The sequence below is a fragment of the Sphaeramia orbicularis genome, chromosome 6 (genome assembly GCF_902148855.1).
Source record: "Sphaeramia orbicularis chromosome 6, fSphaOr1.1, whole genome shotgun sequence".
NCBI lineage: Eukaryota > Metazoa > Chordata > Actinopteri > Kurtiformes > Apogonidae > Sphaeramia > Sphaeramia orbicularis.
In genome coordinates, this window is record NC_043962.1 from 9,735,445 (window position 1) to 9,756,772 (window position 21,328).

Below are 21,328 nucleotides of genomic sequence, written 5' to 3' on the forward strand. Positions count from 1 at the left end.
AAATCATAATTAGATAATCAGATATCATAGTTTGGATAAAATTAAGACTTGGGTAGTTATCCTATGAGGTTAATGATATGTTATTACGTCTGCCAGGACGTATTGTGATCACTCTGCTTTGCTTGTTTGTTTGTTTGTTTGTTTGTTTGTTAGCAAGATAACTCAAAAAGTTATGTATGGATTTTCATGAACTTTTCATGACATGTTGTTACTGGCACAAGGAAGAAATGATTAAATTTTAGTGGTGATTTGGGGGTGGGGGGGGGGTGGGGGGTCAGATCCCTGTTGGCGGAGGTCTGCACTCTCCCAGTGCTTTTCTTGTACTACTTTTGTGAACAAAACAAATTGCTAAATTAATCTGTAATTTCCATTTACACATAGTAAAGATGTATTTTAAGTTAAGACAAGAGAAGACAAGAGAAGAGAAGATTAGAAGTTAAGATAAGATAAATTAACATAAGATAAGATAAATAAGATTAGAAGTTAAGATAAGATGAATTAACATAAGATAAGATAAAATAAGATTAGAAGTTAAGATAAGATGAATTAACATAAGATAAGATAAAAATAAGATTAGAAGTAAAGATAAACTAAGATATGATAAGATTAGAAGTTAAGGTAAGATAAGATAGGATAAGATTAAAAGTTAAGATAAGATTAGAAGTCAAGATAAAATAAATGAAGTTAAGATAAGATAAAATAAAATAAAATTAGAAGTTAAGATAATAAGATAAATTTAGATGATTTAAGATAAGATAAATGAAGTTAAGATGAGATAAAATAAGATTAGAAGTTAAGATAATAAGATAAATTAAGATGGATAAGATAAATTAAGATAAGATAAAATAAGATTAGAAGTTAAGCTAAGATAAATTGAGAAGAGAAGATTCAAAGTTAAGATAAGATTAGAAGTTAAGATGAGATAAATTAAGATGAGGTAAGATAAGATTTTCTTTATTCCACCATGGAGACATTTCACAGTTAAGAGCAGCAAAAATACAACAATCAAGTGCAGAGAAAAAGACGGGTAGAAAAAAACACAAATGAATGAAAAATGAACTATAATATAATATAATATAATATAATATAATATAATATAATTCACTTTTTTCAGAATCAGAATTCTAATTTTTCAGCTTCAGGGCCTAAACACTTTCATCCCAGTGTTCCAGTACAGATGAGTCTTTCTTCTCCTGGTAGCTGATAATGTTCATGTGCATATTATGGGGTATGAGGTTATATGACGTGCCTAAAAATGTGAATATACATGCAGGTATGGTAAAAACAGACATTTATTCCAGACTCCTAAGGGTTAATGTACTGTCTCCAAATCTCTAAACTGAACAGAGAAAAGGATAAAGCAGCAGAGGACAGTTCTGTGTCTACAGTGATTTTCTACCAGTGAAGAATAGGCAGATGTTGCGGCGCCGTGCTGCCTAATAGTGATAGAATACACCAGAGTGTGGAGCCTTGTTAAGGCTGAGAAGCTGCAGTTCACTTTTCAGCTGATACAAGCCAGGGTCATACATATTGACTTTCCGTCCCTCAGGCCCATGCTGTGAATAGGACTGTCCCTCAGGCAACCGGCCTTATTAAAAACAGAGCCCCAGCACTTTCTAAGGACGGGCTTCTTTGAAAACGCCACTTTCAACTTTCAGATGACATAAAAGACTGAAACCCAAGAAGCTGTTAGAGAGAATGTGACTGAGCGCTGTGGTGAGGCGTGAAAGAACAGTGTCCTGGAACTGGAAGATGTGGGTCCAAGTGTTTTCATGGACACCTGGGTTTGATCCCAGGCCTTTGGCAGCTGATGGACTCTGCCTCGGATACGTTACAAAGACAGGGACTGGTGTTGACTTGAAGCAGCGCTAACTTGATTAGAGGCGTCGTGCATGTAGTATCCATCATATGGCATTTGTTCACTTTGGATGTACAACAGAGGATGTGCTGCTTCTGTTCTCATGGGCTGGAAATATTAAACAAACATTAGAAAAACTGTTTCTGCGACTAAAACAGTTAATACACAGCTTTTCTGAAGACTGATCAGTCACTGGGAAGCCCACTTCACTTAGTATGTGTAAGTAACACTTCAGTAGTATTAAGTATTTCTTTTGCATAATAGTATTAGTACATTTATTTTTTGGTTTTGTTTGTTTTGCTGGTGATCATTTGCTTTTGTTGATGTTTGTATTGTTTTTTTTACATTTATGAAATAAAACTTTGGTTGGTTTGGTTTGATTTGGTTGGGTGGTTGGGTTGGGTTGTTGGTTGGTTGGTTTGGTTGGTTGGGTGGTTGGTTGGTCGGTTTAGTTGGTTGGTTGGTTGATTTGGTTTGTGGTTTGGTTGGTTGGTTGGTTGGTTGATTTGGTTTGTGGTTTGGTTGGTTGGTTGGTTGGTCGATTTGGTTGATTTGGTTTGTGGTTGGGTTGATTTGGTTTGTGGTTTGGTTGGTTGGTTGGTTGATTTGGTTTGTGGTTTGGTTGGTTGGTTGGTTGGTTGGTCGATTTGGTTTGTGGTTGGGTTGATTTGGTTTGTGGTTTGGTTGGTTGGGTTGGTTGGTTGGTCGATTTGGTTGATTTGGTTTGTGGTTTGGTTGATTTGGTTGGGTGGTTGGGTTGGGTTGGTTTGGTTGGTTGGTTGAGTTGTTGGTTGGTCGGGTTGGATTGGTTGGTTGGTCGGTTTAGTTGGTTGGTTGGTTGGTTGGTTGATTTGGTTTGTGATTTGGTTGGTTGGTTGGTTGGTCGGTCGATTTGGTTGATTTGGTTTGTGGTTTGGTTGGTTGGTTGATTTGGTTTGTGGTTTGGTTGGTTGGTTGGTTGGTTGGTTGGTTGGTCAGTCGATTTGGTTGATTTGGTTTGTGGTTTGGTGGATTTGGTTGGTTGGTTGGTTGGTTGGTGGATTTGGTTTGTGGTTTGGTTGGTTGGTTGATTTGGTTTGTGGTTAGGTTGATTTGGTTTGTGGTTTGTTTGTTTGTTTGTTTGTTTGTTTGTTTGGTTGGTTGGTTGGTGGGTTGGTCGGTTTGGTTTGTGCTTTGGTTGATTTGGTTTGTGGTTTGGTTGGTTGGTTGGTAGGTTGGTTGGTTGGTCAATTTGGTTGATTTGGTTTGTGGTTTGGTTGGTTGGTTGGTTGGTTGCCTATCCTGTTCACTACCCTTACATTTGTACTGTCTACACCATCAATAAATTGTTATATTTTGTGCTGTTTACACTGTTTACAATGTTACATTTGCACATTTTCATACTACTTTTATATTCTTAAACTGACCCTTTCATACGGTATATCTCTAATTTGCACATTTTGGACTGTACACTACTTTATACCTCATTTTTTCTATTATATGTCCATACCTTATTGTGTTGTTACTTAGATCTAAGTCCACTGCAGGTGTCGGAAACCACCTGCAATTTTGTTGCACAACTGGTGTAATGACACTAAAGCCTATTCTATTCTATTCTATTCTATTCTATTCTATTCTATTCTATTCTATTCTATTCTATTCTATTCTATTCGGTCTGGTTTCATGAATCGTTCGACAGCCTTTAATACACCTATAAAAACATACACCGTTCCTATGAGTCTAAGTCTACATAGTGTTCTCTCACATTAGGAACACACCACCCAGTAAGACCAGTGTTGGACCAGTTTACAGACTTTCCGATCATTGTTAAGACTCACTGAAGCCGCCCTGGTGGCCTACGGTGGTCCAACACCTTAATTAGGGCTTTTTCACACCAGAAAATCCCAGTTTTTGTCACACTGTGTACACCCCTGATCCGGGGTTTGCATGACATGCCTCCATCCTGTCCTCATGACCACATGTGCTGCATGAAAAATACCAGATTTATGGCATTACTTTTCTCATGTTTTCTACCAGGTTTCATTCAACATGTCAGATGTTTCTAATTGTTTGTGCTGCTTCTTGTCACGGGGTCAGAGGTCAAACTAAATAATGACTTTAACCTTCCTTCAAAACCTGTTTAGTTCAGTTTTTGGTGTGTTTTTGAAAGCGGTGCACACATTTGCTGTATTTTCTTGTCGTATCTGAAGAAAAGAGGATGAGAAATAAATATGTATATTCATTTCAACCCTGTACAAACAACAAAACTAAAGGTGGAATCAGATTTTTACACAACACTGTATGTATTTTATGTATGGATGTATTTCCAAATGGACTTTTTGTCTTTTCCTTTCTTTATTTTCTGCCTCAGCTCCTTTACTTCCTCTAGTTATTTTCTTCTTTTGTTTAACCCATAAAGACCCAGCGCTACTTTTGTGTCAGTTTCCAAATTAACATTTCTCTATATCTAACCTTTCTAAAGTGATTTATCACTATTTATTATTAGGCCTGTAACGGTACACAAAATTTTTGGTTTGGTACATTTTCGGTTTTGAAAGCCACGGTTCGGTTTTTTCGGTTCGGTACGGGAAGAAAGAAAACCCCTCAAAATGTCTTTAATACATTTATGAATTTTTGAACATTTTTCCCCCAATTTTTGGGCACAATAGAATATAGGAAAACAGGAATAATATAATTCTGCTGCTATAAATCAAATAGAAAATAAAATAAATTCTTAATATTACTAAATGTATTTTAAACATTAGTATGGCACTTTTCCCTGACAGGTAGTTTTGAACAAACAACAAAAATCTAATCACAGTTCTGTCAGTTCACATTCTGCATAAAAATATCAACAAAAAAATTCTGCATGAAGTGCAACATTAACAGGAGGGTAAACTGGTATTCTGTTGAAACAAACTGAAGAGAAACACTGACAACAAACTGAACCAAATTATTTATTTTAGGACAGAGAACAAACTGTTTAGGACACTTTGTGTACTTTTGTGTGTGTGTGCGTGCGCGCAAGGTGTGATTTGTCTGGAGGACGGTTTGTTTGTTGTTTTTTGTTTTGTTTTTTTGGTCGGAGTCGGGGGGGTGGGGGGGTGCGGTCCGGTCCATAACTAACGTAACTAACGCTGGCGTGAAACGAAAGTGAAACTTTATTTTTATGTACTTTCAACGGCCAACTCCGAGTTCTATTCCTCTGTTATACAGCGTGCGTGAGAGAGAGAGAGAGCGATTGAGAGCTAGTGTGTTTTAGAACTACCGTAGTTCCTAGGGGTCAAACAACATCTGTCTTATCACCGTCTCTTTCCTCATTGTTGTCTTTCACCGGGACCTGAAGTGATCCCAAACTGGACTGGACTGATGGTGGAGGGTCTTCAGTCTCTTCCTTCCAGGTTCACATCATATTTGTTGTTGTTTTTTTAACCTTATATCAGCTGCTATTTCATATTTCGGGTCAATGCGTGCATCCTTCAATATGTCCGTGTGAAACTTGCGCGGATTTAAAGTTCTGCATCAAACAATGTTTTTCGTTCCTTTTTCTTTTTCTCATCATACTGTGCCGTTTCAGTACAGCTGTGTACCGAACTGAACAGGTGTGTACTGAAACAGTTCGGTTCGGTACGTGTACTGTTACAGGCCTATTTATTATAATATTAGTTTAGTTTAGTTTAGTTTAGTTTAGTTTAGTTTAATTTATTTGAAAGGGGACAATTCAATTTCATAAAACACATGATTACACACGGTTAAAAAAAAGCCAGAATTAGCCAGAAGGCGAGTTTTCATCTGTAGTCCCCTGGCCAAGTTTTAAAAAGGCAGTAAAAAAAAAAAAAACATTTACAGGAGAAAGACATGGTTAGACACTTGATAGGGCGCTAATGTAACAAATAACACATACAGGGTGGGGAAGCAAAATTTACAAGAGAAGAAGACAAGAGAAGAAAATTAACAGAGATGTTACGATGCAAACTGATGTGACTGTTCACTGTTCTGTTTAGTACTGAGTGAACTCAATGTTTATTCTACAGGGTGGGGAAGCAAAATTTACAATGAACATTTAGTTGTTTTTTCTCAGCAGGCACTACGTCAATTGTTTTGAAACCAAACATATATTGATGTCATAATCATACCTAACACTATTATCCATACCTTTTCAGAAACTTTTGTCCATATGAGTAATCAGGAAAGCAAACGTCAAAGAGTGTGTGATTTGCTGAATGCACTCGTCACACCAAAGGAGATTTCAAAAATAGTTGGAGTGTCCATAAAGACTGTTTATAATGGAAAGAAGAGAATGACTATGAGCAAAACTGTAACGAGAAAGTCTGGAAGATACTATCAAAGAAGAATGGGAGAAGTTGTCACCCCAATATTTGAGGAACACTTGCGCAAGTTTCAGGAAGCGTGTGAAGGCAGTTACTGAGAAAGAAGGAGGACACATAGAGTAAAACATTTTCTATTATGTACATTTTCTTGTGGCAAATAAATTCTCATGACTTTCAGTAAACTAATTGGTCATACACTGTCTTTCAATCCCTGCCTCAAAATATTGTACATTTTGCTTCCCCACCCTGTACATAACAGACTGTTAAGGGAGCACAAAATACACAATACCTGTACAATATAATACAAGATACATATTCGAACACTTACTATACAATTAAAAGAGAATAAGACATCACAACATATCACGACAACATTTGATCACAACATCAAACATCACAACAGGCTTGTCTTTTAGTGTTGGCAGCTGTAGGTGTTGATAAGCCACATTTTCAATGTTTTTGTGAAGGCCTTATCTTCTCTATTTTGCATTTTATGAGGTAAAGTCATATCAAATAGAAAATACATTTAAAAAACGTTTAGTGTGAAAGCACCCAAAGACTTGATTTTGGTTTTCCATTTAATTTGTCACCCATTTGCCTTCTAAAACAAACATTTCTGTTCCAACACCTGGTTTTAAACCCACCTGGGAACGGCCTTTTTTGCTTTGTTTTCAGTGTCACGGAGCTTTTTGCAGTGGCAGCCAAACTTTTTTGACCAAAACTAGCGTGTTGGTATTACTCACTTAGGCCTACTTAGAGGATGCACTGATTGCAATGAGGAATAGCAACAGGGCGTCTGCACCTGCAAAGCGTAACGGTGCGTAAAGGCCATTTATAACAAAGCTCCAGTACCAGGGAACGTTTTCCCACAATAACCTGCCAAAAAAAAAAAAAAAAAACCCAAGATGTTCTTAAATAGTCACCGTTGCTATACACGCCTGTTTTTTGCCTCTTTTTCTTGGATAGAGCCATCGACGTGTATGATGTCGGAGTGGATCAGCTGGTCGGCCTGCAGCGTTTCCTGTGGGATGGGGATGAGGTCCAGAGAGCGTTACGTCAAACAGTATCCTGAGGACGGGTCGCTGTGTCAACTCCACACTGAGGAGACCGAGAAGTGTACCGTCAACGATGAGTGCTGTAAGGAACCTACATGTTTGGTTTTATCTGTCTATCTATCTATCTATCTATCTATCTATCTATCTATCTATCTGTCTGTCTGTCTGTCTGTCTGTCTGTCTGTCTGTCTGTCTGTCTGTCTGTCTGTCTGTCTGTCGGTCGGTCGGTCGGTCGGTCGGTCGGTCTGTCGATCTGTGTCTTTCTTTCTTTCTTTCTTTCTTTTTGTCTTTCTGTCTTTCTTTCTTTCTGTCTTTCTTTCTGTCTTTCTTTGTCTTTCTTTCTTTCTGTCTTTCTTTGTCTTTCTTTCTTTTTGTCTTTCTTTATTTCTGTTTTTTTTTCTTTCTTTCTTTCTTTCTTTCTTTCTTTCTGTCTTTCTTTCTTTCTGTCTGTCTTTCTTTCTTTCTTTCTTTCTTTCTCTTTCTTTCTTTCTTTCTTTCTTTCTTTCTTTCTTTCTTTCTTTCCTTCCCTAGATCAGACTATTCACTGTCTAATGCAGTGGTTCTTAACCCCATAAGGGGGCGCCACAGATGCCAGAGGGGGCGCGAGGCTTTGTCTTCACTGAGGTTACAAGTTATAAACAAGGAAAGCACTCAGACAGCACAGACCTCCGCCAAGACAGATCTGCCCCCACCCCCACCCCCAATCACCACCAAAATGTAATCATTTCTTCCTTGTGCCAGTATCAACATTTCCTGAAAATTTTATGAAAATCCATCCATAACTTTTTGAATTATCTTCCGAACAAACAAACAAATAAACACGCAAACACAAAGCAAAGCGATCAAAATACCTCAGAGGTAAAAATATATTTGTGCGTGTTAAAGAAAAAAATACTTCTACATCCAATAAGAAGGGCTGGACGATATGGAAAAAAATAATATCATGATAATTTTTTTCATATCAGACAATATCGATATGTATCACGATATAAATTAAATCACTGTTTTTGTCAAGCTGATATTTTCTGTTACTCATAAGTTTTGTGAATCATTGGGGGAGGTCGGGGTACTTATGGAAAAGTCCCTCCCTCCTCTGTTACAATTAATTACCCCCCCCCCCCCCCCCCCCCCCCCCCCCACACACACACACACACACTGTTATGTATTATTTCCCCAGTTTTCTTCATCTCCCCCCCGCCCCCAGTTTATTGATCTTAAGTTTCATTTTCAGTTTTTCGTCCGTATGGTTTACATGTATCAGTCTTGCAGTAGGCACGGCTTCACAAATTCACCCCAGGGGCCAGATTTGACCCTTTGGTGGGTCGGTTTTGCCCCATGGGCCGTATGTTTGACCCCCCTGATCCTGTTTAGGAGTTGTGGTGTATCAGTGGGTGGAGTCTGTAAAACCTTGAAGTAATCTATTTACAATGTTAATCTTTTACTTCATTACTTTAAAATGAAGGCAGATAAATCACCCAGAGTTGTGCTGTCATTTCCACAGCCCCCAGCAGCTGTGTAGTGACAGAGTGGGGGGAGTGGGACCCCTGCAGTGTCACCTGTGGACTGGGAATGAGACGGCGTGAACGTATGGTGAAGATGCCTCCTATAGACGGGTCAATGTGTAAGACAGAGGTGGCTGAGGTGGAGAAGTGCATGATGCCGGAGTGTCGTAAGTGTTTGATTCTATTATTACGATCATGTGTCGTCCACTTCATGTCACTGTTAATACGTTCACACTGCGGATCTGAATGATCTAATCCGACTTTTTTTGGTGTGGTTGTTCACATTATGACTCATGTGTGAACTGTCTATGGTCCTGAAGTGACCCCATGTAGTGTACAGAAGAAGACATGACATCACACATACCACAGTGTGTTTATGGAAGTAAATATGGATGTTTCCAACTGAGTTTCTCAGATGTTATGAGACCAATTAACCCTTTCATGCACGAATTATGAGAACCTTAATCAATTTTTTTTCCTGAGTGTTTTTATTCCTCTTTAGGCATGAAAAAAAAAAAAACGCGATTGAAAATTTTCTTCTGAAAAAAAAAAAAAAAAAAGGAATAATTTTTTAAAAATGTAAAAAATACATTATGTTACGTATTTTAATAAGATTAATTGGAAAATAAATGACAAAAGTGTCGGTTTGCTGATGTTTTCAAGGTATATGATTAAGTGTTATTACACATATATATTGGTTTATGTACATTTATAGAATAGTTTTAGAAATCTTCCGCTAAATAGAACCTGTAAAGTGAATGTATTCTAATGTGCAGACAGTGTTTTGAAGTAGATCTTGTAGCTCTGAGACAAATATTCCTTTTGAGTCAAACCCATTCTCTCGTTAATTTTTGAGTTTCACATTTTGACCCAAGGCTGTATCTTGGAAAGTTCAGCCAACCAGCATTTTTGACTTGATTTTTCTTTATCAGTGACTTTCATGTGGTAAAATTTCATTACTTTTATTCTGGAAGCATTTTCCTTGTAGACCAGTGTAAATAATGCATTACACTGGTCAACAACAAATTTATTGTTTAAGTTTTTTGAGCTGATTTAGGATCATTTTGGTGTGCTGAATCCAAAAATCACATTAATTTTGCTCAATCAGGTCAACTTTCTGAACTATGCTACATATTGGCTTTTTAACATTTTTGCTTACATTTATGGGCATTTTCACATCATATTGTTATGGAAATGTTCAACTGATAACCCACACACAAAGAGGAGGAGAGAAAGTTAGAGTTAAAATAAATAAATGCATTTATTGAGAAGTCAATCACAGAGAAACTCTGTAAGTGAAGTCTGCTTAAACAAGAGAAAACTAAAGATTATATAGAACCAAATCCAACCCCCTCAAACTATGATGTCATTCCTTACGTACATCGTACCACCCCATACTACTCCTTCTCTGCTCCGTGAAGAGGTCATGATGACCTCTCCACTCTAACCTTGCTTGGATCCAATCTGGAGTGCAGGCGCCATTCTCTATCTACACATTCAGACATTTAGGTGTTTGGGTTTTAACTCAAGGCAAGAACTCCGTTCCTGGGTTGGGGGTGTTACAGAGTGGTAAACATCACACATAATGACTAATGACTCAGCATTAAAAGAAGATGTACTAACAGTATAAAATATAAAGAGTATAAAATATAAAAAGTAAATTTTTCCACCACATTTCCTCCCTTTTGATTATTCAACCGAATCAATCATGCAAAAACATAAAATTTACGTACGAGTATCAATAAATGATTATAAATGATCATCAAACCATAAGGATTACAGGATTACACATTGCTTTCTTCGTCATCCTCAAAATCATCTAAGTCATCAAAATCACAATCGTTATTATCATCATCAATCACTTCATGCAGTACCATACTAAAAGTACCAATCACATTGCTGATCATTGACCGTATTATTGGAATGATGCAACAGGATAATACAAGGAGTAATACAAACACACCAAAAATCATAGCAACAATTTTCATCAACATTGTCTTCCATCCCCCAGACATCAGCCAGCCCCAAAAATCCCAACCTGTTGTAGTGTATGCAGTGTTTTCCTCATGTAGGACCCGTCTAAGGTGATCAAGCTGATTGTGGACATCTGACATGTTAGCAGTAACATCAGGTACATAGGTACAGCACTGATCGCCAATAAGATGACAGACACCTCCCTTTTCGGCCAATAGGAGATCCAAAGCTGCCCTATTCTGTAACGTGACAGTGCGGAGAGCCTTCATCTCACTGGTAAGAGCATCAAATCCTCTTTCAACTGACGCTGTGAGATTTTCTAGCTCCACAGAAAGCTCCTCTATGTACCAAGATAAACGAGCAGGGCCGTACATGGGAATAATACTGATTGCAAACTTATGGCCACCTGAAATCCGGTCCCGTTTTACACGGGTGTGAGGCGGTGACATAACTGGGCTGATGGTCAATTTGGAGGTAGCTGGAACCAAATAAGAGAGGTGACATGTACCTGCCCATCATGCTGGGAAATACAAATAAGAGTGTTGACCACACGTCCACACCATATCTGTAGGACAGACATACCCATAATCAGAAGGAGTTAAAGCTAGTACGTCATTATATGTAGTCGTAACATTAGTCTTAGAATCATAACGTATCAGTGGGGACTTACCTAATAATGCAGTGAGATTATAAACGACGATAAATGGAGAAGGAGAGAGTGTCCCTGTTGTTGGAAAAGTGTATTTATCAGTCCTGTTTTCACAATTTGCTAACCCACATGCTACCTTGAGAGTAATGTTACACCCAGATGTGTGCCCCAAATTATAACGTGTGTGTTCTGTGACTGGGGAATGGAAACACAACTGTGGAATGAAAAAAGGATTAGACATGTCTCTCAGCCGAAAAACAACATTTTTCTGTACCATAGTAGTATTAGTATCTCTAGAGAAATTTCTGGGGTTTCTGAAGGTCATGTTGGGTTTCCACCTCAGCCAGGGATACTCTTCGACAGACGGCCAATCACCCACTGTCCACTTTATCATTGTCAACAGTGTGTGATTGATCGAGAGAGGATAAGGAGCGAACAGAGTATCTTCATGTGAGCTGTGTGGCATCAAACTGCACACATAGCAAGACTGATTAGTGACACGTCGTGTCAGATCACGTGTCACTCGCCACCATGTGTTATCGCTATAGTCGTGGTGATCAATGAGGTGGAGGTCACGGCCGTGACGTCTCCGAAGCTCTTCTGACCCTGGCTGTCCTCCGACAGACCAGGGCGCAACAGGAATGTGATGTGTTGGTGAAGGATCAGATACCTGATAGAATGTGTCCATGTACCACATGTACAGGCACAGGAGGGTGATGCAGGTGACAGCTGACCCTTTGATCACCTCCATCGTCATCGAATCAGTGTATGTGTGGGGCAGGGGATCTTCAGTCACTCGCCAGCGACCAGGCAAAGGATAAGTGTATATGAGACGTCACTGGGGTCGTTACCACCGCTAGGTTTCAACCAGTGAGTCTTGTGAGTGTAGGTGCATGATACAGCTGTGTCCAGCTCCGGTGTCCAGTCGTCCAGTCTACGCTGTCGATCGATGCTCCGGCCCGTCCTCGGCTGCAGCAGTTGGCGTTCTCCCAGAAACCGCTTACAGTGGATCGCATGGATCCACATGGCACGTTCAGCAACCTTGACCACTGTGTGCGTCGTCAGGAGCACCTGGAAAGGGCCTCGCCACCTGCGCTGTTTCCAGTGCTTTCGTCTGAAGTCCCGAACCAGGATCCAATCCCCCGGCTGCAGCGGATGAAGCAGCCCCTCTGCAGGAACCGGTAGTGCTGATTTCACCAGTACCTGTACTTGAGATAGTTCAGAGGAGAGTTTCCTACACTAAGACAACATGTCATGCTCCAACAATGATGTCAACCCGGTTGGTTGGGGGCCTGGAGACCTGTATATGGGGTCTCCCAAACATAATCTCAAAAGGACTCAGCCCACTTCGACTCCTACGTCTCATTCTCATTTGCATGAAAACCAGAGGTAGGGCCTTGACCCAGTTAAGACCTGTTTCCTCACAACATTTAGCCAGTTTTGATTTTAGGGTGCTATTTTCCCTTTCAATAGGCCCCCCTGACTGTGGATGGTATGCACAGTGTGTTTTTAGATCAAAACCTAGCATTTTCCCTAACTCAGTTAGTGCTGTGTTCACAAAGTGAGTACCGTTGTCTGATGAGATCCTTTTTGGGATCCCCCAACGAGGCAAAATTTCAGTTAACAAAGCCTTAGCCACTGTGGAGCTGTCTGCATGTTTTGCAGGAAAACATTCAACCCATTTGGACCACATGTCTACCATCACCAGACAATACTTTTTACCCTCAGCTGGAGACAGCTCCACAAAATCCATCATAAGGTGGTCAAAGGTGAGGTGTGGTTGCTCGTGACCTGCTGAGCGACATGGGAAAGACTTTGTAGTGTTATGAGCAGCACAGATAAGACATTTCTTGCAAAATTTCTCTGCAACTACTGTAAACCCCTTCGTGAACCAATACTGTGCTATAGCATCTAACATTCCTCCCTTAGACACATGATCTACGCCATGTGTCAACTTAGCAAACCAGGGGAAGAAATGTTTGGGTAGACAAGGTCGCCCATCAGCAGCACGCCACACAGAAGAAGAATCCAGTGCACAACCACACGAGGCCCAAACACGCCTTTCATCAGGAGTGGCAAAGGACTGTGTGTCAGACACTGACGCGGGAGGGGCCCCCTCTGACTGCTGAGACAAGAAGGAGGAGGCGGCCTCCAAGGACGCAGCAGCCCTGGCAGCTGCATCTGCTCGGGAGTTCCCCTGCGTGACGTCAGTGTCTTCCTTCTGATGCGCCTGACATTTCACAACTGCAATAGCAGAAGGGAGAAGAACAACATCCAACAGATGTGCCACAAGAGATGCATTCAGAATCGGCTTACCATCGGACTTCAAAAATCTACGGTGCTTCCACAGGGCCCCAAAGTCATGCACCACACCAAAGGCATACCTGGAATCAGTAAAGATAGTGACAGAATGGCCCTCAGCCAACTTACAGGCCTCCGTCAAAGCGACGAGCTCAGCCGCCTGTGCTGAATAGTGTGAGGGCAAGGGGCCTGAGGAGACCGTGTCGATGGACGTGCACACCGCAAAACCAACCCTGTTCGTGCCAGACGCGTCCCTAAAAGAAGAACCATCTGTGAAGAAAACAAAGTCAGGGTTTGACAAGGGCACATCAGAGATGTCCGGGCGAGGGGAACATGTCTGCTCCAACGCGGCCTCACAACAATGAGGTTCTCCATCCTCAGCAGTCGGAAGTAGTGTGGCGGGGTTAAGCGTCGTACAGCGCTTCACAGTGACATTTGGCATGTCCAGCAGAACGGTGGTATATCTGCGCCACCGGGCTGCGGACAGATGTGGGGTCTTCTGCTCTAAAAGAATGACAGAGACAGAATGTGGAACCAACACAGTCAAAGGGTTATACCCAACAATGTCACGTGATGCAGCCACAGCCTTTTCACATGCAGCGACGGCACGGAGGCAAGAAGGAAGACCCGCAGCCACAGAGTCAAGTTTAGTGGAGAAATACGCCACCGGGCGTAATCTGTCACCGTGAGCCTGCAACAAAACAGAAGACATAAACCCACGTTTCTCATCCACAGTCTGTGTGAATGGTTTGGCCGGGTCAGGGAGGGCCAAAGCAGGGGCAGAACCCAAGGCCATTTTGAGAGACGTGAACGCCTGTTCAGCCTCAGATGTCCACACAACTCTATCATGTGCATTCAGGCCCTTACCATGAATACATGATGTCAGAGGGTGCTCGAGCTCAGAATAATCAGGAATGAACGCCCTGCAATAACCAGTCATACCTAAAAATGACATCATCTGCTTTTTCGTGACCGGCCTAGCAATGTTCTGAATGGCTCGAATCCGTTTAGGATTGATGAGCCTTTGGTTCTGAGAGATCAGGTGCCCCAGAAACACAACCTGCTGTTTACAAAACTGGAGCTTTTTGGCGCTGACCTTATGACCCTCCTCCCCCAGGTGAAGCAACAACGACCTTGTGGCCTCGACACAAGCCTGTGAAGAAGGACAACAAAGGAGAAGGTCATCAACATACTGCAAAAGAGCAACACCTGGTGGGAGGTCAAGGTGGGACAGCGACTCAGCCAAAATGGAATTGTAAATGGTTGGGGCCTCACAATACCCCTGAGGCATGCGTGTCCATGTGTACATTTTGTTTTTGAACTGAAACGCAAACCAATATTGGCTATCTGCATGCACAGGCACAGATGTGAACGCGTTCGACAGGTCAATAACAGAAAAGTGAGACGCAGATGGCGGAATTTGTGACAAAATTGTGTGTGGATTTGGAACCGTGGGCACGTGTGGAACCACGGCTTTGTTTACTGCCTGCAGGTCTTGAATAAACCGCCATGTGTCTGGGTCAGGAGGGTTCGCACTTTTTTCCACAGGAAAAATTGGGGTCCTGACCGGTGAATCAGGACATGGAACTATAATTCCCACATTCAAATAAGCTTAGAACTCGGACTGTTTTTGACATGGCCTGTAATCAGATCGCGGGGTAATGATGACCAGTGGGCAGTTCCGGACGAGACCCACATCATGTGGACCAGTAGCCCAGACACCAGGTGGGATATCAGCCAGTTTGGGTGGCACGGAGACGGGTGAGAGGCCTGTGGGAGATGTAGACATACAGGTGAGCGCTTCATCATTTAACAACTGTACAGTTTTCTGACAGTGAAACACTGATATCATGCTCTGTCTGTATACCCCCAGTCGGGGAGCGAACATGATGGCCGGGTCAGAGGTGGGACACAAATCTGACACCTGCAAGGCCTTTTCCACAAACGGGCCCACGTCTTTCCAATCTGCATGGCATGGTTTGGAAAGAGCAACATACGTGGTGCAGCACCAAGCCTGTAAAAAGAATGTTGGTTATCAGTCAGTGACACAGACAATGCCCAAAAAAATATGAATCCCAAAACATGTAACCAGTTGTGAGCTTATCAGACTCTGTGTGAAAAAACTTTTCCTCATATGTGGGGTCAGGGCCTCCAGGACTGAAATGAGAAGCACACTATAAATCATTTGGGGGTGAGACATAAGCGCCAGGCTGAAGTCTGCTGTCACTTAGCTCGACCCATTTTTCTGTAATTTGGGGGGAACAGACTTTCCAGTGGTATACAGAATCTGGTCACCCAGCAGCATACCTAACCATTGTGTGTGCATACACACAATGTGAGTGGAGATCTGTGCCTGCGACTGTGTTTTGTTGAGTTATCGTTAACCCCTCTGGACCCGATTCAAGTTTTACCCCCAATTTGCACATCAAATCCCGCCCACACAAATTAATGGGACAGACGGGTGCGAGTAAAAAAAGAATGTTAGAAAGTACATTCTTGTGAAACACATGTCAACGGAACAGTAAAGCTCTCTCTGTCCTGTTTACCACCAGCCGACACAGAAATAATAGTTTTTCCACTCAACTTTAGTGTAGGTGTTAAGTCTACATGTCTGATCACAGAGTATGTAGCTCCACTATCTACTAAAAACAATAACTTAAACCTGCTTATAGTAAGATCAACCACAGGGAGCTTCTGATAGGAGTCAGTACCCAGCTGAGCGTGTGTGTGTGTGTGTGTGTGTGTGTCACCTCCTCCTCCCTTGGGCAGTGCAGCAGAAGCTGTAGTGGGTGTGGAATCCGTGTCTGGAGACCCGCCCTCCAGGGCCGCGAGCCAATCCCCTGCCCCGTTCCCTCCACGTGGCTGTCTCCGCCTCGCCTTCTCTGTGGGCAGTCCCTTTTCCCATGTCCTGGTTGGCCACAGAGGTGGCCCACCCCTCCACATGTCGGACCACCCCTTTCCGGGTGTAGGTGGGCCTCAAGTGTTCTCCGGTCCCCGCCCACGCTGTTCCCCGGGGGGGGGTCAGGCGGACCAGTCCAGAGTGTCTGATGAAAGTGACCCCTGCCCTGCGTCTGGAATCTTCCACTGTCTCATCAGGCCTGTTTCAGGTGTCTCCATGCAGACAGACAGCCTCAGGTGGGAAAAAACGTCCGGCAGAGGCTAGGGGTCATCTGTGCAGCCAGAAGCCGCCTGAGTTCGGACCCAGTGGGTCTGTGTTCATTGCAGAAAGTCCCTCGGATGGATCAGGTAGATGTTTCAGTGAATGTCCATGCCCTGAACACCACAACAGGACCGTCTGGTCCACCGTGGGCATTTGTGCAGCTGTGCCAGAAGTCAGTCCTCCCCCCTGCCTGCAGCATCAGCAGCGGGGGTGGAGTCGGGTTGTGTGGAGTCTGGCTCCGGTGGTGGAGAAGGCCGGGGGTCAGCAGACCTGGGGGGCCTGCTGGGGCCCGTTGACGTTTGGCCGGTTCTGGAATTACGGCTGAGTGTTCCGGGAGGGGGGGCGGGTTCTCGCGGCGTCTTTGTGGGCAGGCGTCCAGACCCGGACACCAACTTCGCTGCCTGCACAGAAACACAAGGGGGGGGGCATATAGTATATGGTAACGTGGCGGAGCTCAAGCTCCTTGACAATCTAAAATATAACTGTTTAATCTGTATAATCTGTTTTATATCTGTTTTTATAACCAGCAGCATAATTTACCAGATCTTACAGACGTAGCACAGACGTCGCACAAAAATACAAGGGAAGTATAAAGTTATGAATGAAAAGAAGTGGTTTAAATATTCTAACAAATTAGGCATAAAGGGAAAAAAAACACAGCTAGATGGTGTCATCTACGGTTACACATGCCTCAGTTTGTTTTTGCTTCATTCACCACATCTCAAAACATTTGTTACAAGGTTCCTATTGTTTAAATTCCCTGACTTTGTTTTTTCTCTCTTTGCCTCCCTTTAACTCATTCAGTTTTTGCACACCCAAAGTTGGCATTTTAGAAAAAATACCCATGTTTACCCAATAATCAGCACATTCAAGCACAATTTCCCCATATTTTCTTTTTACCCATGGGTTTTGGAATAGGGGCCTCTCTGTCCACACCCCCGTCACTGTGCCCCGGCCGGTTTCCCATTTTTACACTTAGAACGTCTTCTAAGTGGTTTTTGTTCCTTGGCGAACAAAATACTAAAAAACCCTGATTTTTCTTTTCAGTTGTCAGCGAAAAAATCACCTAAAACGCTTTCAAGTTTGTTATAAACTTTACTCTACTGTATTTACATACAGTAGCAACCTTATACGATTTTTCTTTTTGGTTGAAGGCAGGCGAAAAAATCTCCCAAAAACGCCTGTACTCTATTGCATTTGCATACACTAGCAACCTTATACGATTTTCTTTTGGTTGAAGGCGAAAAAATCTCCCAAAAACGCCTGTACTCTATTGTATTTGCATACAATAGCAACCCTATACGATTTTCTTTTGGTTGAAGGCGAAAAAATCTCCCAAAAACGCCTGTACTCTATTGTATTTGCATACAATAGCAACCCGACTCAGGTCTATATATATATATATACTTATTCTTATTTTTTATTTATTATTTTTTTATTTTTCATTTTTATTTTTTTTATTTTATTTTATTTATTTATTTTTTTTATATATATATAAACCCGAATCGCACGCCACTATTGTTTCAGTGACGTGCCCAGTGACGTGAGTTTGGAACACAGAGAGTAACAGCCCCAACACCCCAAACTGTAACTTTCTCACCGTGTGTGGCGTTGAACTCAGTTCCGATTCCAGTGGTGAGACGGGCGGGGCTCGGGGCCGGTCCCCCGTCTGCGGTGTCGTTTTACCACGGGGCTACAGCCGCTTTTTTGGCCCGTAGGATGATCAGTCCACCAACCTCCGTTCCCCCGCCCGACAGCACACATGGAACCCTGCTCGCAGCGCCAATTTGTTATGGAAATGTTCAACTGATAACCCACACACAAAGAGGAGGAGAGAAAGTTAGAGTTAAAATAAATAAATGCATTTATTGAGAAGTCAATCACAGAGAAACTCTGTAAGTGAAGTCTGCTTAAACAAGAGAAAACTAAAGATTATATAGAACCAAATCCAACCCCCTCAAACTATGATGTCATTCCTTACGTACATCGTACCACCCCATACTACTCCTTCTCTGCTCCGTGAAGAGGTCATGATGACCTCTCCACTCTAACCTTGCTTGGATCCAATCTGGAGTGCAGGCGCCATTCTCTATCTACACATTCAGACATTTAGGTGTTTGGGTTTTAACTCAAGGCAAGAACTCCGTTCCTGGGTTGGGGGTGTTACAGAGTGGTAAACATCACACATAATGACTAATGACTCAGCATTAAAAGAAGATGTACTAACAGTATAAAATATAAAGAGTATAAAATATAAAAAGTAAATTTTTCCACCACAATATGATACAAAATTCTTTCATATTTCTTGCAATAAATGAGTTCTGAAGATTTTACTTTTGCCAATTCATGATTAATGTTTTTTTTTAATATTACAGGTGAATGAAATGGCTTCGACTAGAAGATCTTGCAAAAATAAGCCTGACGTATTCTGCTACATCTGTGGTGAATACATAATAAATAATAAATACATCCTGTTAGAAAATGATTTTTTTTCTCTTAAAACCTATTTTGGGTGAGAACTATATTAAAAAAATCAACTGATAAAGTCACAAAAATGTCATCAATTTTGTGAGAAGATCAAATTTTTCAAAATCAAATTAGCAAAAAAACCTGACCTGATTGAGAAAAACAGATGTCATTTTTGGATTCAGCGGTGCAAAATGGTCCGAATTCAGTTGAAAAAACCTAGACAACTTGCAAAAAACATTTTTTTGTAACCCAGTGTTATTTATTGACCATATTACTTTTTACAAATAGCATTCTGCAAGAAAACATGAAGATATTTTAAATTTTACATTTTTCAGAAAGGAGCTTTTGTTCTTCGGTCATCGATACGGGTAAAAAGTCAGGTTTATGCCACTTTTACTTGCAATGTGAACGTAGCCGATATGTATGAAGTATCTGAAGTATCTGAGCGTATCCGTGTCTGCAGATACCATCCCGTGTATGCTGTCGCCGTGGTCCGACTGGAGCGAGTGCAGTGTGACGTGTGGGCGGGGCCTACGCACTCGTCAGAGGATGCTTAAGTCCGATCCTGCAGAATGTAACGAGGAGCTGGAGCAGACGGAGAAGTGCATGCTGCCCGAGTGTCGTAAGTGACTCCAGTGCACAGCTGCAGCTTTCATTTCCTTCCACTCCTCTTAGACTCATTCTGTTTTTACCACCTGACAAAAGACAGGACGGTAAAAACTCACCACAGTGTTTGTTTTGCTCATGTCCGTCTTTGTATAGTTTCTGGTACTCAATCTTCCAATCACTTTCAGTGATACCTGGCAAAACACTGCAGCCTGACCCTTTGATAGGCATTTTCGGTGTAGTTAGGGATGATCTAAACTTGTCCCATCTCCACAAAAATGCAATTGCCTTTGCATCGTTACATGCCCGCCGTCTGATATTACTGAACTGGAAGGGGAAGAACCCTCCTGCCTATGTTCATTGGATTAGGGAGGTGATGTTGGGATTGGACCTGGAGAAAATTAGGTATACAGTCTGCGGGTTGGAGGATAAATATGATAGAACCTGGTCACAGTTTATAATTCATATCAGGAATTTGCCTTTTTCCTGATTCCTTGTTTTTACTTAATGCATTTTTCTTTCTTCCTCATTCTTTTACTGCCATCTAGTCTTCTCAGTGCCCACAGTCTGACTGCTGGGATTTTTTTTTTTTTTCCTTATGCAAGAGGTCCAGAATGTTGGTGATATGACCAAAATGATGAACATAAATTGGTTTGAGTCTTTTTTTTTTTTTTTGGTGTTTTGTTTGTCTCTGTATTTATATGGATGTATTTGTGGGGATGCCACCTGGATGGGGGGGGGGGGTTTAAGAATTGCATAAGATATGCTTAACTCTTTCAATGCCATGGGCCGATTAAATCGGCTTTACGAATACAACCTTTAAAGTGCCACGGGCCGATCAGGCTTTGGAGAACACGCCATATTTGTGTACAAACAAACCATCCACCCCCATTTCTTTCTCACATTTCGATGACGTTCTTTCTGTGTCCCCCTTTTGAGACCAAGCAGACGGGAATTTGAGGTCACGCGACCGAATAATATTTTAATATTTTTTTAATGTTTCTTATTCTCCGGTGTTTCATCAGAGGGAGCCCTCCATGCCGGGGGGCGGCTGTGGACTCCGGGGGCTGTGGCGCCTTCTCTCACTGGGGTCCGCTCCTTTCTGGTGGGTGGGAGTCCCAGTTGGCCCTCTCCCACTAGTTGGGATGCGGGGCTGTGTTGCTGGTGCCTGGTCGCCGGGGTCGGCGGCTGCCTCCTGGTGCGGATGGCTCCCTGAGACAGCGCCTCCTAAATTGATGTTTTACTTTTACTTGTATATTTTTGTTCTGGTCTACCCGTGCTCAGTCAGTCTTCTTAAGTATGTGTGAGCTTGTGGGTTTGCATGTATATGTGGGTTTGCATGTATATGTGTGTGTGTGTGTGTGTGTGTGTGTGGGTGGGTGTGGGTGGGGGGCGGTACTGATTTTTAAACTGATATGTAAAGCACTTTGTGCTACAGTTTTTA

At 42.0% G+C, this 21,328-nt stretch overlaps 1 protein-coding gene across 1 annotated transcript in view; it reads left to right on the forward strand.

The window, feature by feature from the left end:
- The window catches only part of LOC115420609 (spondin-1-like), a 319,353-nt gene that overhangs the window by 282,148 nt on the left and 15,877 nt on the right, over window positions 1-21,328 (forward strand). Inside the window, 3 exon segments of the mRNA XM_030135980.1 lie at window positions 7,135-7,305; window positions 8,725-8,892; window positions 19,742-19,900. Of these exon segments, the coding sequence (XP_029991840.1) occupies window positions 7,135-7,305; window positions 8,725-8,892; window positions 19,742-19,900 (498 nt within the window).